This window comes from Ursus americanus, chromosome 33 (genome assembly GCF_024610735.1).
Source record: "Ursus americanus isolate L20-20 chromosome 33, mUrsAme1.1.p, whole genome shotgun sequence".
Taxonomy (NCBI): domain Eukaryota; kingdom Metazoa; phylum Chordata; class Mammalia; order Carnivora; family Ursidae; genus Ursus; species Ursus americanus.
This window is the reverse complement of record NC_142159.1, coordinates 7538137-7555962: the sequence shown is the minus strand read 5'-3', so window position 1 is coordinate 7555962 and position 17826 is coordinate 7538137. Positions and strand designations below refer to the sequence as shown.

Here is a 17826-nt window from a genome sequence, read left to right as displayed (position 1 = left end):
AGTCGTTTCCGCCCACTCTCCGACACACAGGGAAACCGAGACTCTCAGAGTCATGTCACCAAAGGCAAAAAGGCAATTTGGTGACCTTGGCTCTGCTTTATTGACCTTAGAGCACCCTTTGGATGCAGTTAAAAAAACAAACATACACAGTGGGAGTCGGAAGTGGACCCAGGCTGGTGCCACCTGACCCCAGAGGAATTTCCCCAACTGAACCAAGGTGGATTTATACAAAATCCCGGAGGAAAAAAATGAGGCAATCTGGTGCTGAGTCCAGGGCTAGCCGATTGGCAGAGGAGCAGACAGTGAAGGAGCGGGCAGGTCATGCCTCTTTCTCGTAAGTACGAGTGCAAACTGCACTTCCATGGGTGAGTGTCTGGAAGGAAAGACAGAGCCAGATTAGGGCAGGGGTGAGGGCACCGAAGGTCTCCAGGGCAGTCTCCATTCTGATGGGGAGAGCCTCTGCCTTCATCCCAGTAGCCTTCATTTATTGACCACCTACTATGTGCCAGGTACTTTTTTGTATTTTTTTTCTGATACTTACACCAAGTTTTTCATTTAGTTAGGCACTTAATTCCTCTGTTAAGAGTTTTGGGAAGATGAGCTGTGAGAGGGGAAGTGACTCGGTCAACATCCCAGGCAGTCTCTCCCTTTTCCTTGCACCATTCCTCTAGTGCCTAAGATGGTGCCTGGCTCGTCGTAGACAAATAGGTGAATAAGAATGTCCAGAGACTCTTGGGGAAGGGCTGTCTTAGGCTATTAACTCTCCATTCCTTCCTGACTTAGGGTGGTGCCGGAGCCAGAGGCTTGAGCCACCATCATCCTTCCAGCCTGGCATCGTAGAGCCAGGCCCATGGCCTCACCATAGTCCGACTGCCCAGTGAGTATTTGGTCCTGCGTATCACATGCCAAAGATAGACACCTCATTCTTGACTGTGCAGGGACCCTGCTTATGGTGATGCAAGAATGAAGGGAGCAGGTTACAGTGACCCAAGAAGGTCTGCAGTAAAGATGCTGGGGCGAAAACCTGAGGTCCTACAGAGTCAGGAGGCAGAGACCACAGAAGCTGCTACCTCTGCCCCGGATCTGGGGGTGTTCAGTCATGGCTACATTCTTCTAGTGAAGTCCCCAAGTTTGTCCCTAAACAGACTGATGTGCCAGCCTGGTTGTCCCTTCCTACCCAGGCTGTCAGTAGGCCAGGCATGCAAGACACTGAGAGGCAGTGGGACTGGAATGGGGTGGAAGGGACTGGACTGTCATTGCCCCACCATCACCAGTCTGTCCCTGCCCAGAGGCTTTCTCTGTGGCAGCACAGTCCCAGGGAGGAGAGGGGAGCCTCTCCTAGGAGCCTGGGATCCAATGTGGCCCTGCTTTCTACCTCTCCTGGGTGGGGCAAGGTGGCAACACAGAGGAGTAGACTAAGGTTGTGGAGCCCCTGTTGGTAGCCCTCTGCCTCGGCTCTGTGATGCTCTGTGATCTGCATCACGGTCTCCTGCCACCCCAGCAGCCCCCAAGGTTGGTGTTGCTAATGCCCATTTTACAGTGGGAGTTGGAGAAGGGACTTGTCTGAAGTCATGTAGCCTGTAAGCTGAGATTTGAAACCAGACCTGTGTGACTCCAAAGCTACCACACAGAATATTCCCATCTAATACCCCAGCCCTGCCTCTACCCTCCATTGATCCCAGGGGAAGATCCTGGCTTTCACAACAGGCTTGACTGAACGGGCAGTAATGGTAACCAACGAGGGAGGCTCCAAAGTTGTCTGTCTTACCAGGATGAGTTTCCCATCAACTAGCTCCCGCACAAGTGTTGTCTCTTGTCCGTCCCACTTCTGCACATGGACAAGTTTGCCTCCATCCAGTGTCACGGTGGACTGTGAAAAGAGGATAGAGGCCTGAGCTATGATCTGAGCCAGGATTGAGGGACAAGATGGTGTCTGGTCATTGGGGCCACAGAGGACTCCACCTCTGCCCCAAACTAATGATGGTGCCAGGACCGGAGCTCAGGTGGCCTACTTCCAACCTAGCCGCACAGGCTGTCTCGTTCACCTCCAGCCTCTGCTCCACGATTGCCTGGCTGAGGCCTTCAGGTGTTGGGCAGGTAAGGAGAGGCAGGCAGTATGGTGAGCCAGACAGCCTGGCTCTGAGAAATGCCACTAGCCTTCAGAATGGGCACTTACCCATCCTCTACATGATACCCACAGCCCTAGAGTCCCTAAGAGACGGGCGTGTACCATCCGACATCCCTGGGGAAGATCAGTGAGGAGGAGTCCTGAGGCTCTCCAGCCTAGTAGTGACCACACATAATGTCTAACACACCTTGGGGATGGAAGGCATTGGAAAATGAGACTTCCCGCTTTGTATTCCTATCTCTTCTTGGTCTACATCACGTGGCCCCTTCAGCTGACAAGTAGACAGCAACTGCCAGGTCCAGGGACTGGGTGCCCTTGGAGTGTTCCAAAGCCCTGGTCAGATGCCCACTTAGTCTTCTGGGCTCTGCCGGCCTGCATCAGCTGGTTCTCATTTGGCAGCTCTCCCGGATCTCTTTTCTTCAGGAATTCGGGGGCTCTAGGTCAGGCTAGGGGACTCTGGCTGAGCAGGGTTCAGGAGGAGAGTCTGAGAAGGCTGTGTGTGTTTGGGGCTGCATGAGGAAGGGTGTGCATCCTTGCTACCACTTTACTCCTCATGCCCATCCCCCAAGCCTTTTGCCTACTTAGAACAGATTATTTTTAGCTTAGGGCATCCCAGAGCACTGTGTTTAATTAGGGTTCTTGTCCCTCAAAAAGGTGGGCTAGGCAAGGAGGCAGACGCATATGACAGGCCAGCCACCTCTCTCTAAGGTAGGATGACATCTTTGGGCACCATCCCAGCTATGCTGCCAGCTTCCTCCACAAGGAGACCAGACCCTATCCTGTCTTTCCTGGGGCAGTTGTGAGGAAGCAGAAACAGCTGAGGGGCAAACTGATAGGGTCAGCCGGAGGATACTGCTATAGGGACCCCCTTTAGAGGTCAAAGTCCCTTAGTTCTGTCTCTGACATGCCTGGCCTAGGGGCTGGGAGGCCTGAGGCAAGCAGCAAAGACAGAGCCACCACACAGTGGTGACAAGCCCTGAGACTGGAGGTAGTTGTTCCCTCCCTCCTTGGGAGGAGAGGGGCTAAGGCTTGGTGAGAAAACGTACAAACACCTTAGGCGATGCCCTATCCAGAACATAGCTGTTCCTGCCTGTGGGCTGGCAGAATTAGAACTAGTTCCTCAGGCATCTGAGTAGGTCTCCAACTTTTGTGCCTAGCTGCCTCCTTTGCTGCTGGAGGCCAGAATGACCTGCTCACTCAGGGAAGAGCTCTGAATTCTCCTGGGCATTGTTCCTAAAGTACTGAGGTCACAGCCATGGCCACATAACTCTCCCGTCTATGGATTGGAAAGAAACCCAGAGCTCTTGCATGCCATGCACAACGTCACCCAGCTGGAGCTGGAGTCGACACCGAGGTCAGAAGAACACCCTGGCTCTGTGCTGCCCACTCCCAGAGGCGCCGGATACTCCCCATGGAGGGAGGGAGGAAAGCATGAGGACAGGGCTGGCGTGCTCCTAGCACCTGGGACATCCCCGCACTGCACAGGCTTTCTGCACCTGTTTCATTTCAATCCCCCCAAATCACCTGCCCCTCAGGGTACAATAATAGGGTGCCAAGTTTCAAGATCTCTAATCCCCAGACCCCCTTTTATGACTCACCTTGACCTTCCTGTCATCTGCTGTTGTCTCATCGAACTCCACCCCTAGCTTGAAGCTGATCTCTGTGTTCTTGAAGGTGCTGTGTGTTTTTATGATGATAGTGTCCCCATTCATTTCGATGACTGTGGTAGGCTTGGTCATGTTGGCCACCTGCCTGGTAGCAAAACCCACACCTAAGGGCAGGGGGAAGGTTAGGAGCATGAGTGGAGTGGAAAGGCAGGGTACAAGGACCTCAATGAACAACTCTCAGGCCTGGATTTGGGCAGAGGGAAGAGGAGTAGAACTCTCAGAGACTCTGGCTGTTTTTCAAATTCAGTTTTCTTGTTAGTTCTGTGCAGTGAAGCGACACCTGATTTCACTGGGCAGATGAGAAGTTTAAGGGACAGGCATGCCACAGCAAGTCGTAGCAGATCTGAGATTAGAACAAGCTACTTTCTGTGTGGTGAGACCTGAACGTGTGTTATCGTGTTCAGCCCTTCCTATCTCCCTGTGGAGTTAATAGCATCTCTATAGCATGATGCTATTATCTCCACTTCACAGATGCACAAACTGAGGGTTCAAGCCCAGGGTCGCAGGTCTGGAATTCGAACCCAGAACCGGCTGACTGAAGAGCTCACGTAACTGCTCGACTATACTGTCTCCCGAGGCTGGAGCACAGGGCTCCCTTCCAGGGCACCTGAGCAGCTTTCTAGCCACAGGCTGAGGAAAGAAGAGAAATGTGGACTTTGCCTTCCAAAGCCTGAGGGACAGGCATTTCCTACCTTTGGAAGTTTTTGCCCTTAAACAGTGGTGCACTTCTCCCCCATGAATGGCAGCAAAATATTTTCAAACCCTCTTCTCCGTGACCTAGGTAGGAGGTAGGCAGAAGGGAGTGTGTGTCTCAGGGTACAGATTTAGAAGAGGCCTGAGTGCTAGTGCAGTCAGGACTCAAATCCAGATCTCCTGGCTCCTGGTCTGAGGCCCTATGGGGACCCCCTCGGACTAAAGCATGGCTTCCCTGGGTGCTGGGCAAAGCCTTCCCTGAGTGTCCTGCAACAGTGTGAAACAAAAGAACTCCAGCCAAGCCTTAACCCCTTCAGGTTATAGCTTCCCTGAGATCTGGCCTTCTGCCTCCAACCTCCCATCACAACTGCCTGCCCTTCTGCCCCCAGCAGCAGTGGTGAGCTGTCTTGCAGAGCAGAGGTGAGGTTGGAGCAGCCCAGTGTGGGGAGGTGGTGTGCCAGCTACACTGCGTTTGCTGGAAGCGAGATACTTAGCCCGTGGCCTGTATGGGTTTTTTCACTTAATGCTCATAACCTATAACAGCCCTGAACAGTAGGGTTAATTATCCCCACTTCACAAATTAGGCTTGGAGGGAAGTGACTTGCCCAAAGTCAAAGAGTGCGTGATGGACCGGGATACGAATCTAGGCTCCAAAACCCGTTCATTCTTTCTCCTGGGCCATTCTCCGGGCAGGAACTTCCTCCTGGCACTGAGGCCTGCAGGTGTGCCTGTGATCACAGGTACTAACTAGGCTGGGTCTGTCTGCCCCCTGAGGACCCTTGGTCTAGAACTAGAGGGACGAGGGCAACTTCTGCCCTGCCTGGCCAGTAAGGGACTTGGCCTTAGCCCCTGCTGTCAGAGTGAGTCAGGCTGATCCCACTCCCCAGAAGCGAGCAGGGCCTTGTCACCATACAAGGAGCTCTGTTTGTTTAGGACCTACCCAGAGGTGTGGTGTGTTTGAGAAAGGAAACAACTGTGGGGTGATTGGGGGACTGAGCCAAGAGAAACTGAGACCGAAAATGGGGCTGATGAATTGGAGGCTCAGAAAGAGCTGGGTTCTACTTAGAAATGAAGCGGAGGCTATTTACAGAGAGCTGAGGACGGTCTTTTCTCCTCCATGGACCTCTCATCTTTCCAGCTGTGTATGGAGAAAAGCAGACTGGATAGATTCTCAGCCCTGTAGCCCAAATTTGCCCCTTATTTGGGGCAAAATAAGGGAACAAGTGTGGTAAGGATGTTGCAGCTCACTTCAGGGACACAAGATCTTCAGCTGGAATGTCTGCTATGGGAGGCTTGGGAGGAGGGGCTAACTCTGGGCATCCCAACTTCCCAACAGCTGCCCAGGGCCCACTGCTCCAAGATTGGCTTCTTTCCTAGAGTCAGTGGGCATAGTACCCAGCATATTATGGTGGGGCATGAGAGCTTTAGCCTCAAGAGCCAACACTTACAGTCCCTATTTTAGGAAAGGGTTAGGAACAGAGGGGAAAGGTGGGTCCTCCACCCCGTATTTGGGTATCTGCCAGAATCAGCCCCCTCTCCCTGGTAGGAAAGCATGGAATGTAGCTCAGCTTTGAACAATATTCTGGTTTCCCTGTCCCAGCCTGGGTGACTAGGATAATCTCATAGCTGGGGATTTAAGAGAAAGGGTATCCACCTTTTCCATCTAAGCCTATCCTAGGAGGGGAAGGGCTGAGGTCAACCATTAGCTAAGCAGTTCCTACCACTCCCACCCCCGGGGGTTCATAGTGTAAACTATTCTGGGTTGTGCATCTAGAAATCTAGGTTATCGTATCAGCTCTGCTATGAGATTGATCTGACCAGTTTCTACTCTCTCTGGGTCTCAATCTCCCCATCTGTCAAACTGGGCAAGGCATGGGGGATCTCCAAGGACCTTAGGCATAAAGACTGCATCTTTATTCTTCCCCATCCCAACTATCACACCCTCCTAGACCAAAGACCCTCCCTGCCTTTAACAGATCTTGGCCTTGCTCCAGGACCCTGCTGCACCTCCAAAGTCCAGTGGTTTTCCCCACCAGACCCCTCCCCAACAAGTGTCTGAGCCAGCAGGTGATGGGTCCTCTTGCCCCGCCCTACCACTAGGCTCACTGACAGTGATTAAAGCCTGGTTACACACCACTGCAGGACAAGGTCAGAGACCGCATGGTGAGAGGGAGGGCATCCTCCAGCAACCATCTTTCTCTAGTTCAGCATGGAGGGGCCGGGGTTGTTGCTATCTGTGCAGGGCCCCTATCTTGCCTTCTCCTCATTTCCCATTCACCAGCTGTTCCCCTCTCTTCCCATCTCCCTCCTCCAAGGAGTTTGCTTCTTTACAGCATAGTACACTCCCCATCCGCCCCATTCCCTTTCTGTATTCACACTTTCCAATCCCTAAACCACCCATGTCCCTGCATTTTCCTCCTCCAGCTAGTCTCCCACCTTCTGGGATGGATGCTCTCTTTTTATACAAACCCACCTCTCTCCAGATGCTGTGTATACCCCCCTTCCTCGAAAGCACCTCCGTGCCCCAACATCGACCGGCACATCTTACCTCCTTGCGTCTCCCTACCTGGGAATCCCTCTAGCCGGGTTCAGACCAGAAAGCCGCCTTCCCACAGGCCTCGCGTGCCCTAGGCCAGGCTGCCCCCTTCTCCGCGTCCCCCTGCTCCCCAACCTTGAGCAAGAGGGATGCAGCAGGCGTGCGAGGGTACTAGCCAGCGCCCGAACGTTGTGCAGGACTGCGCACGCGGCCAGGCCCTCTCCAGCCCAGCATCCCGAGTCGCGCTCACCAATTGACTTCATGTAGTCATCGAAATTCTTGCTGTCCACTAGCTTCCAGGTGCCCACGAAAGCGTCCACCATGGTGAGGCTGGGCTAGGCCGAGAAAGCAGAGGCGACAGAAGAGGCGTGCAAGGACTCCGGGACCCACGGTTCCTAGCCCGCGCTGCCGCTTTAAATAGCCCTTGCATCACGTGGTGAGGCGTGGCCCACACCCCCCAGCTCCCGAAATAGGAAGCCTCCGGCTGGCGCTCACCCGCCCGGAGCTGGCAGCCCATCCCCCGACCCGCAGAGGGGGAGGGGGCAGCCAGTGGCGCCCGGCACGCCTGCGTCAGCGAGGGGGCCCGGCCTCCGAGTCCCTGCCCCGCGCTGGCAGGACCTGCTCCCTTCTCTGGCCTCAAGGCGCTCTTCGCCATCTGAGAAGGAAGCAACTGGGGGCACAGTGCCCGCGAGGCGGGGCACAGTGCCCGCGAGGCGGGGCGCACGCCACCGACATCTTCGTCCCCCAGCGTACCCGAGCTTGGGGTTAGAGCAGAGATGAGAGACTAGAGGAGAAAGGAAACGCCCTTGGGCTAATGCCCGCGCCGGGAGAGCTCTGGCTGACTCTTCGTGGCTCAGGCATCTTGGTACTCATTTTGCAGGTGAGGAGTCCAAGGCTCAGCGGGGCACTTAAAAGGTCGCCGGAAATAAGGCGAGGGTTCATTGGAGCCCAGATTGCAAGCTGGTCTAGGTGGCCCTGGAAGCCGCGCTCTCCCGCCACTCCCCACTCGCTGGTGGCGGGAAGAGTCACCAGGGGCACCGTGGGCGGCTAAGCTGCCCCTGTGCCCTCCCTCTGCCTGCTTGGGGCGAGAGCGTGACCCATCCCGCCGCCGTGCCCTTGCCGCCCCGCACGTGCTCGCCCCTCCGTGTGGAATGTCTCCTGCGCCCGCCTCTCCGCCCCGCAGTGCCCCTCCCCGTCCACCTTGCCAACGCTTAGGGCTCCTTTGACCTCTACGCGGGGCTCTGAGCATTTCATCAGGTCATTTCCCTCCTCCCCTCCTTCAGAAATCCTGGCCCTCCAGCCTGCGATTACAGGCCCCGGGGCAGCTCTCCACCTGCCGCCCTTCTCTGACCTCTGCACGCCGGCAAGCTGCTTGCACTTCCACAGACCGTCACTCACCTGCCTGAAAGAGCTCCCGTGCGGTTCCCACTTTACAAAGCGCTTTTAATAGTAAGGTCACCTGGTATTGATATTTACTTCATGCCGAGGGCTTTAAGTGCATTTTCGCATTGAACTTTCACAACAAAGTCCGCGAAGTAGGTTTTATCATTACTCCTGTTTTACCGATGAGCAAACTGAAGCTTGGAGGAGCCCATTCATTTCTTAATCCAGCAGTTGTTAAAGCGGCTACTTTTTGGCCAGGCCTTGGGCTAGGTTAGGGAGAGACAACCATGAGGGACAACATACTCACATCGATCACTTTTGGGTAGACAGACACAAAACTGGTGTGATTCTGAGGGGAGACTTCCCAGAGGAAGTGAGGGGTAAGCGAACGCCTAACAGATAGGAGGCTCTGCATAAGGGTGTGGTGCCCCACGGAACCTCAGCCAGCAGACGACCACGGTTGGGGGTAGCGGTGAATCTAGGAGTCACGGGCACACCAGCCCTGGGGTCCGGTCAGCTCATTACCTGCCGACCCGCCTTTCTGGGCCTCTGTTTCTCCGTGTGGAAGTGGAAAACAGCTGTCCCTACCTCTGACTTTCTGGGAAGAAGCCAGGGAGGAAGAGCCCTCTCTTGCCCCAGGTCCTGGTTCTTTGGGGCAGGTCCACTTGCCAGAAGACAGGGACCTATTTCTGCCAAAGCTGCAGGGACAGGCCTTAGGGCTGGGCATGGAGCCCTGCTGACCTCATTGCCGGAGCAGGTGCAGGAGAGGGGAGGGGAGAGAGTGGGATGGTTTCTAAGTCAAGGTCACAAACTTTAGACACTGAACCTCCTCTCTCAAGGACTGAGTAGCTGGAGACCCAGGGGCCAGAGCTGTCTCCCTCCATGGTCCTCATGATGCCGCCGGGGAGAGCTGGGGCTGGGGCAGGTAGCTGTGGGCAGGTATCTGTGTGCCAGTTCTGATTCCCTGCGGTACTCGCTGTGTGGCCGTGGGCGATTCACTTAAGCCATTGTAAAAATGGAGGTAATGACAGTATTTACCCCTTGGAGGTGTTTGGGGTTCAAGTGCTGAGTATGGAAGACCTCATGCTCGCCACCGCTGCTGTTACCGTTCCTATTATCCACGGACAGTGCAGGAGTCTCAAACCTGCTCTCAGCCCTGCCCCTCACCTGCTGGGCCCCCCACAGCAGGTTGCTTGGCTTCTCTAAACCTCAATTTTCTTACTTCAAGACAAGATTACATAGAACCCGCTGCCACGGTGAGGAAGGGGCTGCAGAAATCTTCGGGATGGGTCAAGGGGGACACTGCCAGCAAGTCCTTTTGACCCCTCTCTCGGGCCCTGCCTTGGCTGAGCAGCATGGAGACAAAGCCGAGACCCACTAGCCTTGCTACCTTACCCGCCCCCCCCCCCCATGCCCAGACCAGGGTCACCGAAGTTGACTCCTAAGCCACACCCTATCTTCTTTGCCCTGGGCTTTCATTCTTCTCCCTCCCAAGTGTGCACAGCTTCTCATCCCTCTCACTACCTGCATCCTCCTTGCCCTGTTCTACTCACCACCTTTGGGGAATGAGGGGCAAGGGTAGGGAACTCGAGCCCTTCCCTTTCCCTGCCTTTGGCAGATCCAGCTGTGAGTACAACATCTGGCAGGCAGCAGGACCAGTCCCTGCCAAGAGCAGCATCTCCCCAGCCCTAGCCCTGCGGTGATGTCACTGTTCTGTGTTTCCACGGCAACCACAGGCTGGGAAGATGGAGAAGAGGAGAGCTGAGTAACCATGAGCGAGCCAATGAGAGGGGCCAGCCGCACCGGGTGATCCATGGGGCCATGGGGCGGGGCGGGGGGGGGGAGCTCGGGGAGGCCTACTCAGCATCTCCAGCTCTTCTCTGGACCCTCCCTGCCATCTGGACGCCTCCAATAGGGGCTACACTGCTGGCATGGGGAGAACTGTGGAAGGTAGAGGCCAAAGAGGCTGAGCTGGAGCCTCCACTGACCCAGGGACATAGAGACACACCCCCCCCCCCGCCCCTTCAGGGCCTAAGTCTGTGGATGCTGACTGCCCCCATGCCACTCCACCCCCAGTACCTGCAACTGGGAATTTTTTCTTTGGATGGTAACGGTGGTGCAGCTCTCTGCCGTGGAATCAAGTTCTTAACCCTTCTCTCTGCACCCTCCACACCCTCCCCGGCTTCATGATGGGTTCAGAAGCAGCATCTTTGGAAAGAAGCCTGGTTCTACATCCCAAACCAAGTGAGTCTCACTCCAGAGCTCCTAAAGCTTGAGAGGAGATAGATTCACTCACTGATTGACTCATTCATCTATTCATTCAGTATTCCATATACTCACTCATTCATTCATTCAATAATCTGTATACTCACTAGCCACTTACTAGCTAGAGACTAGGAGCCAGTGCCTTCCCCTTCCTCTCCTTTCCTCCCAAATGGAGGACGGTCACCTACTCTCAGGGTTGACATGAGGATTAAAAGAGCTAACATATGGAAGCCTAACACACATGAATACTCACTGAAGGGTGATTCCTTTCTCCCTCTGGGTCTTCCCAGGGCAGTTGTCCCACAGATACACATGAATGAGCTAAGGCTCTTTGAGACATTGAACCAATAGCAAAGGATCCAAGTCTGTCTCCTCACTTAGGTCATTGAGTGTCTTCAGAGACCCAGAGAAATTTCCACATCTCTCCCTTTCTCTCTCTTTAAATAATCCATCCATTTTACCAATCTTTTTTTTTTTTTAAGATTTTTATTTTTATTTATTAGACAGAGATAGAGACAGCCAGCGAGAGAGGGAACACAAGCAGGGGGAGTGGGGGAGGAAGAAGCAGGCTCCTAGTGGAGGAGCCTGACGTGGGGCTCGATCCCATAACGCCGGGATCACGCCCTGAGCCCAAGGCAGACGCTTAACCGCTGTGCCACCCAGGCGCCCCTCCATTTTACCAATCTTAACTGAGCACCTCCTGTGCCCAGACACTGTGCTGGGCTCAGTGGGGATCCAGGGGGGAGCCACAGCCCCTGCCCTCCCTGAGCTCACTGTGTAGGGGGATTGCAGCCACTGTGGCAGGAATGTGGTGTTCTTTCTGCCACTAGGAAATCACTTCCTCGTTCCCCAAGAGTTCTAGCTACTCCGAGGCTGAGGGAACAAATGATGGTTTTAAAAGATAGGGATTTACTCAACACCAGTTTGCTTCTGAGAAGCTGCTGCCTGTGGCACATGCTCCCTGGAAGGAGAACAATGGCCCTCTCTGCACAGGGAGGAGAGGGGCCAGCTTAGAGTGGTGGGGCAGGCACCTTTGCTTTCCCAGAAACCAGCTGTCCTCCCTGCTGGCAGAGTAAAGGTCAAACTGTTCCACCTTGCTCCATCTGTTTCATTAGTCAAATTTATTACTGAAATCCTGTTCCAGGAATAGTGGCTGTCAGATAGTAGGCATAAATGAATAAATATTGAATGAACGAATGAATGAATGAATAAATGAACGAGCGAATGAATGAACTAGTATATGGAATATTGGATGAACGAATGAGTATATGGATTATTGAATGAATGAATGAGTGAATGAGTGAGTGAATCTATCTCCTCTCTAGCTTTAGGGGCTCTGGAGTGAGACTCACTTGGCTTGCAATCCTACACCTTACAGACCAGCTGTGTGACCTTGGGCAAGTCACTGTTTCTCTGGGTCCATATTTCTTTATCTGAAAAAAAGCACATCACAATTCCCACCCAGCCAGCCTCCCAAGGACTCTGAGAAGATAAGGTAGGATAAGCTTGGGAATGCAGTACAAAGGTTAATTGTTTCTCTTCTACCCTCCACAGCCCCGGGGCTCTGGCCCCGGCCCCGCCTGCCTCTGTAAGCCCTCCTCCCTGCAGCCACTCTGCCCTTTTGTATCTCAAGCGGGGTCCTGTTTGCCTCTTGTGTTCGCCTAGAGTACTCTTCCTCCGTAGCCACTACTCCTTTAGTTACTCCTGCTGACTCTTCAGCTTCAGAAGCCCCATCTTCCCTATTAGAGCACTGGCCCTGCTTTCATGCGGTCCCCTCGGCTCCGAGTCTGCCTTTCCTATTACACCGGAAGCCCTGCGATGGCTGGGACCCAGTTGGTGTGGCTGGCTGCCATGTCCACAGAGCCTAGTACAGAGCCTGGAATGGATCTAGGGAGTGGACAGACAGTCTCTCTAGAGCAAAGAAAACCACTTGTCCTCTTCAGTGTTCTCTGAAAATTTTGCCCCTGGCCCTGGTTTCCTAGGACTCTTTTCTCCTGCCGAAGTATCCTGTCTTGTATCCTCCTTTTCACGCCGTCCCTGAGGGTCACGAGACTGGCTCATTTTCAGTTGGTGGTGGGGCTCCAAGTGCTCCCACGTGAGAACTGCCCTTCTGGGCACATAGGTGTAGCCAGAATTGCAACTGTAGCTCTCTTTGTTTATTTTTAAATTATTAGTAGGAGGAGGGGGAGGAAGAGGAGGAGTACTATTTTAAGTAAGTTCTACCCCTAGCGTGGGGCTTGAACTCACGACCCCAAGATCAAGAGTTGCATGCTCTACCGACTGAGCCAGCCAGGTGCCCCTACAGTAACTCTCTTTAGGGACAGCTCCAGCCCAGGAAGTAATCAAACCAGATCCCAGACTTGGGGCTGCCCCTGGCTCCTTCCCCACTGCTCCTCTCTCAAATGAAAAATTGCCTCTGCGGAAGTACAGCTAATATTAGATTAAATGCAGTATAATTAGAAGGGGAAAACTAATGCTCACGAAACAGCACCTCACTCCACCCTGAGGTCTGGGGCGTGTTCAGGCGCCATGTGACCTGGCACCCAACAGATGGTTTGTTCAATGGTCACTCCCCAGAGCATCCTTCATTCAGGAACAGCTTGCTCAAGGTTCTGGAAAGAGTCAGGCAGCTCCAGGAGACCTGATGAGCCTAGCTGGTGTGGACAGGTGACCACTGTGTGTCCTTAGGTGAGGAGAGCTGGGTGGCAAGCCCTGGCAGGGGGCCTGGCAGAGAATGGATCTTGGACTCGGGAGTCTGGGGCCAGGTGTGCTCCAGAAAGCAGGTACACAGACAAGGCTGTCAGGCTGGCTTTGGCTTTTTTTTTTTTCTTGGACCTGGGATCTTGGGGTTGGCTGGAGCCGTGGGGGAGTGGGGTGGGGGCAGCATCTGTGGGCTCTGTGGTAAACAAAGACACCAGATAGGAAAAGGAAGGCGCTGTTAACGGGAAGAACTGGGTGGACTTGGGGAGGACCAGGACTGGAGCCTATGGTGAGAGCGTTGCCCTCCTAGAGGTGGGAGGTGAGAAAACCAAGAGATTAGAAGGCTGGGACCAGAGTCAGGGGGGTTTGATGTCAGATGAGCAATGGGGTGGTTCAGTGCCGGGGTAAGGAGAGCCCAGGGGAGCATCAGGAACCAAAGACGGGCTTACGCATGGTCACTCTGTCCACTTGACGAGTCACTGGATGAGCTGTCAGGAGCCAGGAGGAGGAGGTGGAAAGACCACTGACAGGGCATTTGGGACACGTGATACCAGCTGTGTGAACTTGACCAGTCAGTCTCTCCATGCCTCTTTCCTTTTCTGCATGATGGAGGTAGTAATGCCTACCTTTCAGGGTTGGAGGAAGGAGCCCATGAGATCGTGGGGGTAGGAGCCTTCACACTGACCTGGACACCACTGCAGTGTGGTGCAGACAATGATTGCTGTCTTATGACGTGCTGGACACTGGGTTCAGCAGCTTCCAGCCTTTAACACTTCTAATTCTGACCGTAACCCACTAATGCAGGCACTTTTGTTCCCATTCCCCATTTAGAGATGAGAGCCAGGATTTGGACCCAGGACCCTGAGCCCAGATCTTGTAGAGCCTACCACTATTCCACACTGCCCTTCCCCGTGGTAATCTTTGCTCTGTGACCTTGGGCCAGTCTCTTCCTTTCAGTGACCCCTGTTTCATGGCAGGAGGTTGGGCAGATGAGCCCTTTAGTCCTTCAAGCTTTGGCACTTGGTTCAGGAAGGGAACTTCCAAGTGGGGAAGAGGGTGAGGTGGGGCAAGAACCAGGAGAGGACAGAGTCTCCCAGCATCCCTGCTCCAATCTTGTCGCTTCCTCAGTGGGTAGGCTGGCAGGCTCCCCTTTGCCCTACAAGCTGTGGGGCCAAGGAAGCAGGTGATGCTCAGCCCTAGCCTGAAATACTCACTGGTCACTGAGGGTGACTGAGGTGCAAGTGCCAGGACTGTCCACTTACAGGCAGGGCCCATCTGCCTTGGCTAGCAGACCCCAGAGGTCAGTAGGGCTTCCTGAGTCATAGCCCTTGGTCTCCACCCACCCCCCCATCTCCCCCAAGGTCAGTTTATCTGGGGATCAAGCCTGGTCTGGACCCAGGGATGTGGCTATTTCTAAATGCCCTCCCTGTCTCCTTGGCCTGGGCCTCCAGCCAGCTCAGGACATGTACACACAGATATTCTCTGTCTTCCTCTTTCTCTCATTGAACTTGACTGCCACGGGCTTGGTGCCTGGACCTGTGCTAGGTACTGAAAACCAGCAGATGGCCTAAACTTGGTTCCCACCCTTACAGAGAGAGGGGAGAGGTGAATGTGTCTAGAGGTGATGACAATACAGAAAGGCTATCATTGTCCCCCCTGCAGACTTCACATGGACTGCAGACCAGAGGACGGAGCCGCCCACTCTGCTACGACAGTCAGGAAAGACTTCACGTGGGAGGTACCCTTTGGACTGACTCTTGAAGGTTACATAGGAGTCTGCCAGGTGTGGGGTGAGAAATTGGGAAGGCAGAGGAAGAAGAGATAGTTAAGGAAGGATGAGATTTTCCTGGTGATTGATCTGGGCTGAGGGCAGAGGATAAAAGTGGCAAGTGATAAGGTGGGAAGATAGTTTCGGGCCAGACAGGAAAAGGCCTTGCCCACCATCAAGGAGGCTGGCCTTTCTTCCAAAGGCCATGGGGAGTCATTGAGGGCTTGGGCAGGGGAGCATGAAGATCTGACTTGGATTATGCTAAGAGTTCTCTGGTTGTCGTGTGGGGGCCGGACTGGGCACTGGTCAGCTAGGAGTCTGTGGCAGCTGTCCCAGGCTCTCACCTATGCCAGCAGCCAGCAGGCAAGGGAAAGGAGGGTGGACCCACCTCTCCTTTTTTTTTTTTTTTTAAAGATTTTTTATTTATTTATGTGACAGAGAGACAGCCAGCGAGAGAGGGAACACAGCAGGCGAGTGAGAGAGGAAGAAGCAGGCTCCCAGCGGAGGAGCCTGATATGGGACTCGATCCCTGAGCCCCGGGATCACGCCCTGAGCCAAAGGCAGACGCTTTAACGACTGCGCTACCCAGGCGCCCCAGACCCACCTCTCCTAATTAAAGACATGACCTGGAAGCTCACACATCTCTCTCAGCCAGAAATTAGGCCCAGGGCCACATGTAGCTGCAAGCGAGACGGGGAAACATGGTCATTATTCTGGCTTGCCTACAAGTCTGGAAAACGGAGAGGATGGCCATCAGGGGATGGGAGGTCCCTGACACAGTGGTTGAAAGTCTCTCTCTGAAATCAGGTTTCCTGAGCTAAAGTCCCACCTTACAACTTACCAGCTTCGTGGGCAGATTACATACCCTCTCTGTGCCCCTGTCACCTGGTCGAGGTACAGTGAGCTAACGTGCCAAGTCTTAGAGTAGAGCCTGGTACATAGTGAGGTCTGGAGCTGTCCTCAATTTCTGAAAGAAAGGGATGTTCTGGGGACAGGTTCTGCCCGAGTGCCCCGGGAGAGCCAAAGTGCCCATGTAGGGGCTGCTATATGGCTGGGGCAGCTGGGACTATCCACCCTCCATCCCTGACATCAATGGTTTAGCTGAGGCAGATATTCTGGGAGCAGGGCCTGGGGACCCCGGGAACAGAAAGGTTGGTTTTGGAGGGAATTCACCAACAGGTGGCCCAAGAAGAGCTACCCCTTGGACTCAGAAGTTTCAGAGGCAGCCCAGCCCCGAGCTCCTCGTAGGACAACAGGTCCCCCAGAACCAGGAGGAGGTGGTTAGATTTGAGTCAAGGGTGCTTGAAGCAGGGCTCAGACTCATAGCTGTTCTGTGACCCTGGGGCCTCCAGCCACCATCACCCCACTCTGGACCAGGGTCTCCCCCCCCAAAGGGGGAGATCACTTATCCCTGCTTCCGGCCACATGGCTGTGGAGATTAGACTTTAGTCCTGGCTCTGAAATTGGGCTGCACCTGCAGGGCTAAATGCCCAGGAGGGTTGGGTCATGGAAGGTGACCACGTGACCCCTCCCAGGAAGGGGGAGCATTGTAGCTCCGTCCTGCTAAGCCATTTACCTGTCCTACCTTCTCCCTCATTTGGCCCGTGTTCATCTTTCCAGGCTACTGCTGCTGTAAGACAGGTGGGGCCAGAGAGCTAATGTGGGAGGGGGAGGAGAAGAGCCCAGAAGGTTGGGGGGTAGATAGAGCAACTTCAGGGGAAAGGCAGCGTGATAAGACTGAGGGAAGGTGAGGAGCTTAAAGTGAGGGGTGAGGTGTCTAGAGTTCCCTTTGAAGCGAATGCCCCATAGTGAGGCCCAGAGGGGGAGATTCCTGAGGGCAGTGCGCCTTAGGCATTTCTCTGTCCCCTTCATAGGGCAGCACCTAGGTACCCCCAGAAAACCCCAGACTGAGCCCCCAGTTCCAGGCCTACATGAAGCAACCCCCCACCCCTGGCCCTGCTTAGGGGAAGATCTGAAAGGCAGCCTTGTGGGGAAGGAGATGCAGCTGGGCCCCAGGCAAGCCTCCCTCATCTCACTGCCTTGCTCTGGGACCTGGGACAAATCCCTTGGCCTCTGAAGCAGTCTCCACATCTGAGTAATGGGGGCGGGGGGTGGTGGCAAGGGGCGGGCGGGCAAGTGAGCTACTTTTACACCAGAAAGTCCTGTTGTCAAGCAAACGTTTAGAGAAAGTCTAAGAGATACAAGAAATGAGAGGGAGCTGTTCACGGGTGGCTGCTGAGAGGGGGCCTAGCCCCTGCTTGTGTGGACCTGGGGGCCAATAGGGCCAGTGTGAAGAGTGCCCAGTGGATCTCTGGGCCTCGGTGGGCCTGGCTGCCCCACCTGTGCCTGCTCTTGCTGCAGGGGTGGGGTGGGGATGGGTGTTCCACAGCTGTGGCAAACAGCAGGCAGAGCCCCACCCCAGGTTGCCCTTCTATCCCTGGGAGCCGGCATCACCCACGAACACACCTTGGGTCCCTGGGCTAGAGGGAGGGGCCGCAGAGAGAGCCCTCCCGTGCCAGGCCTCTGGAGGCTCAGCAGGCTTTGAAGAGCCGACTCGAGGAGAACTGAGGGGGAACCACGAGACTTGGGTCAGGAAGCCCCTGATCTGGAGCCACGTGATCTGGAGCAGCCACTGTACCTACCCGGGTCTCAGTTTCCCCAATGGAACAATGAAGGATGAGCTCAA

General features: G+C 54.6%; 1 protein-coding gene across 1 annotated transcript; it reads right to left on the bottom strand.

The window, feature by feature from the left end:
• Positions 1-76: 76 nt before the first annotated feature.
• Positions 77-7450, bottom strand: FABP3 (fatty acid binding protein 3). Its single transcript, XM_045782049.1, has 4 exons — positions 7275-7450; positions 3727-3899; positions 1769-1870; positions 77-373 (listed from the first exon to the last, which is right to left on the bottom strand). The coding sequence occupies exons 1-4, from the start codon at positions 7345-7347 to the stop codon at positions 320-322; spliced, it is 402 nt and encodes a 133-aa protein (XP_045638005.1). The 5' UTR covers positions 7348-7450; the 3' UTR covers positions 77-319.
• Positions 7451-17826: the final 10376 nt, after the last annotated feature.